Genomic DNA, 3429 nt, shown 5'->3' with positions numbered 1-3429 from the left:
GTCCACAAAACCACTTGTCCACCGGTTTCAGAAGACACCACACGGAACTTTGGCGGCTGGCAATGTGTTAAGGGTCGCATGGATATGTTTTGTCATCTTCAAAACAGGATGGGTTCTATCGTGGCCCTCCTCACTGGACCAGACGAGAGGGTCAGTGTTGGCAGGACCGTCCTCCAGAGCCCGGGGGCGGTGCTGCCCCGGGCGGCCCCCCGCGAGTCGGCGGCGGGCCAGACGCGCGGGCCGTCAGAGCTGCCGCCAGCATTCACGGTGTGTGTGTGGGGGGGGGGGAGGGGGCTCTCGTTCCCTCCATCCCAGAAGTCTACCTTTTCAATTTTAGGCTTCTCCTCCTCCTCCTCTTCCTCCTCCTCCTCCTCCACCTCATCCTCTCCCTCCTCCTCCTCCTCGTCTGTAAGCTTGGCGGCATTGGCGGGCCAGTCCGACACATCCCTGACACTGGCCAGCCGCTCCTCAAAGGTAATCGTCGTCTGTGGCACCCGATGAATTCTCCACGAATCTCCATCCGCAAGCCGAGGAAGCCGAAACGCGACTTCCGGAAACTCCTCTTCCGGAAACTCCTGCGACCGCCTAGCCATCGCGCTGCGAGCGCACACACCCACTTCCGGCCGCCGCCTGAGCCTCGCCGCTTGCAGGTAAGCAGGCTGCGCGCCGTCTGCCGAGTCCCGCGTCCGCCCCCCGACGAGGGTCGAGCCGACTCGGTTCCTCAGCGGGGAACATCTCTTTCCTCACCCCACCCCGATGCAGACGCGGTGCTGAGCCCATAGTGGCCGAATAGTGACGCCGAGAGACGGAGTCATGGCGGCCCCCGAAAACTCCGCGGCAACGCCATCGCTGCTGGCGGAGGAGCCCGGCCCGACCTCAGACGCCGAGCTGAGCTCAGCGGGCTCCTCCTCCTCCTCGGCTGCTCAAGCGCTCCCCGGTCCCGGCGCCGCGGCCCTTGAGGTCCAGAAGCCCGTGGCGGCGGAGGCGGTGGCGGCCGGGGAGCTCCCCGTTGGGCCCGGCCCTGCGGTCCCTGCGGCCCCCGCGGACGGCGAGGCTCGCTCCCCGCCACGCCCTGGCGGTTCCCGGCCTGGCCCCGAGACGTTCCGTCAGCGTTTCCGGCAGTTCCGCTACCAGGATGCGGCGGGCCCGCGGGAGGCGTTCCGGCAGCTGCGGGAGCTGTCCCGCCAGTGGCTGCGGCCCGACATCCGTACGAAGGAGCAGATAGTGGAGATGCTGGTGCAGGAGCAGCTAATGGCCATCCTGCCCGAGCTGGCGCGAGCCCGGCGTCTTCGGCGCCGCCCCGACGTGCGCCTCACCGGCTGAACGGGCAGTAGGGAGCGGATGGTGTTCAGGACTGGTGCCTGTGATGGGGCCCCGAGGTAGAACCTGGTACCCTCCCCCTCCCTCTCCACTTGGTGTTAATGAGAAAGTTTGACAGTTAATGAAAAAGTTTGACAACTGCAGTGGCCTGATGTCTTTCTTTGGATCGTCCTTAAATTGGAATTTTCTTAAAATCTACTTGATGACCAAAGTAAATTGGGAACCTCAGAACTAGGCCTCTGTTAATCACTCGGCCTTCCTTGGCTATTGTGTTGATCTTTCAATGTCGGTTAGACCTGGGTCAGCCCTTAGCATCTGCGAAATTTTTCTGAACCTAGATAAGGACCCACATGGATTTTTAGTGGAAGCCTCTGTCGTGAAGATTCTAGGAATCTGGGTTACATGCCACCTGTACTGCTTACCTAGATAGCATCTAAGCTCGTCTTCCTAAATATGTCAGGACACATTGTGGTTGTGGGGATCCTGCAGGCAAAATATCTTCCTTTTACTAGCTGATAAAGATGACTAATTTTGGGGTTGGGAATATGGCCTAGTGGCCAGAGTGCTCACCTCGTATACATGAAGCCCTGGGTTCGATTCCTCAGCACCGCATACATAGAAAATGGCCAGAATTGGCTCTGTAGCTCAAGTGGCAGAGTGCTAGCCTTGAGGAAAAAGAAGACAGGGACAGTGCTCAGGCCCTGAGTTCAAGGCCCAGGACTGGCAAAAAAAAGAAAAAAATCACTAACTTTGGATGTCAAATAACTGGATGATGCATTGATTTTTCCACTAGCTTTGCTGCAGGTAACACCTCTGTTGTATGGGTTATAGTAATATTTGTCTAGGTATTTTTTTTCCAGGGACTTTGAGGTCACTTTTGCTGAAAACACTGACTTTCTCTTCGGTCTGTAGATGTCTAATGAATGATTTGGGACATGTTGAAAAGGCTTAGCAGCATTGCCTGTCTTCATACTATGTCTGCTGTGTTCCCTTAACTTTTGAGCCAGGTTCAACTCTGCATGTATCATGTTAAACATTTGAGAAATGGTTGTCCAACACAATAGAGGGTTAACCTATTCTTGACTAGTCTCCCCGGCCCCTTCATAGCTAAAGGCATGGGAAGACACCTAAAGAAGTTCCCAGCCATTGGGGCCTAGTGGCAAGAGTGCTTGCCTCCCATGCATGAAGCCCTGGGTTCAATTCCCTAGTGCCACATATACCAAAAAAGGCCAGAAGTGGCACTGTGGCTCAAGTGGCAGAGTGCTAGCTAGCCTTGAGCAAAAAGAAGCCAGGGACAGTGCTCAGGCCCTGAGTCCAAGCCCCAGGACTGGCAAAAAAAAAAAGTGGCACATCCATATTCCTGGAATATCCATATAGTCCCAGAAAATGCAGAAATACCTCTCCCCTTTATTAGGTTTTCTCCCTTATTCCTAGTGTACAATCTGAAACCCCTCTAGTGCTGGAGTGGAGAAGCTGATTTGTGAGTACAGCTCTTCTCCGTTCATTGGCCACTGAATATATAGCCTTTCTCTCTAACCTGTCTCCAGGCTGACTTTCCCATGGATAGGATGAGCTTGAACCTGGGTTCAGTCACAATATTGGATTATTTATAATATTGCTAGTAATGTTAATGTCTCCCACTGACTTTTTCACACCTACCTTTTTATTTTTTCCCCAGAGCTAAGGACTGAACTTGGACCTTGTACTTGATAGGCATGTGCTCTGTTCCACCAAGCTAAGTCCCCAAACCTGTTTTGTTGTTTTTTGAGACAGTCTCTCTGTGTAGCTTTAGTTGATGAACTTGCTATGTAGCCCAGGCTGGCCTAGATTCTCCCAACTCAGCCCCTCATGTCTGTGAGTATACCATGCCCCCTCCCCCAACACTTTTATTTATCTTTTGTTTAGGGCTAGTTTGAGCTCAGGCACCAGTTGTTGCTTGGCTTATTTGTTCGTGGCTGCTACTCTACCACTTGATCCACACCTTCAGTTTTGTTGGTTGATGGGAGAAAAGAATCCTGTCTGGGCTGTCTTTGAACGACATTCTTCATATTTCAGCTTCTCGAATAGCTAGGCATTATAGGCATGGGATAGCTAGGATTACAGGCATGA

General features: G+C 53.7%; 1 protein-coding gene across 1 annotated transcript; it reads left to right on the top strand.

The window, feature by feature from the left end:
* The first annotated feature begins 813 nt into the window (after positions 1 to 813).
* Scand1 (SCAN domain containing 1) lies at positions 814 to 1456 on the top strand. Its single transcript, XM_048349120.1, has one exon. The coding sequence runs from the start codon at positions 814 to 816 to the stop codon at positions 1321 to 1323; it is 510 nt and encodes a 169-aa protein (XP_048205077.1). The 3' UTR covers positions 1324 to 1456.
* Positions 1457 to 3429: the final 1973 nt, after the last annotated feature.

The sequence above is a fragment of the Perognathus longimembris genome, chromosome 6, assembly GCF_023159225.1.
Source record: "Perognathus longimembris pacificus isolate PPM17 chromosome 6, ASM2315922v1, whole genome shotgun sequence".
Lineage (NCBI taxonomy): Eukaryota > Metazoa > Chordata > Mammalia > Rodentia > Heteromyidae > Perognathus > Perognathus longimembris.
Note: the sequence above shows the minus strand (reverse complement) of the source record. Positions and strands in the feature narration are given on the sequence as shown.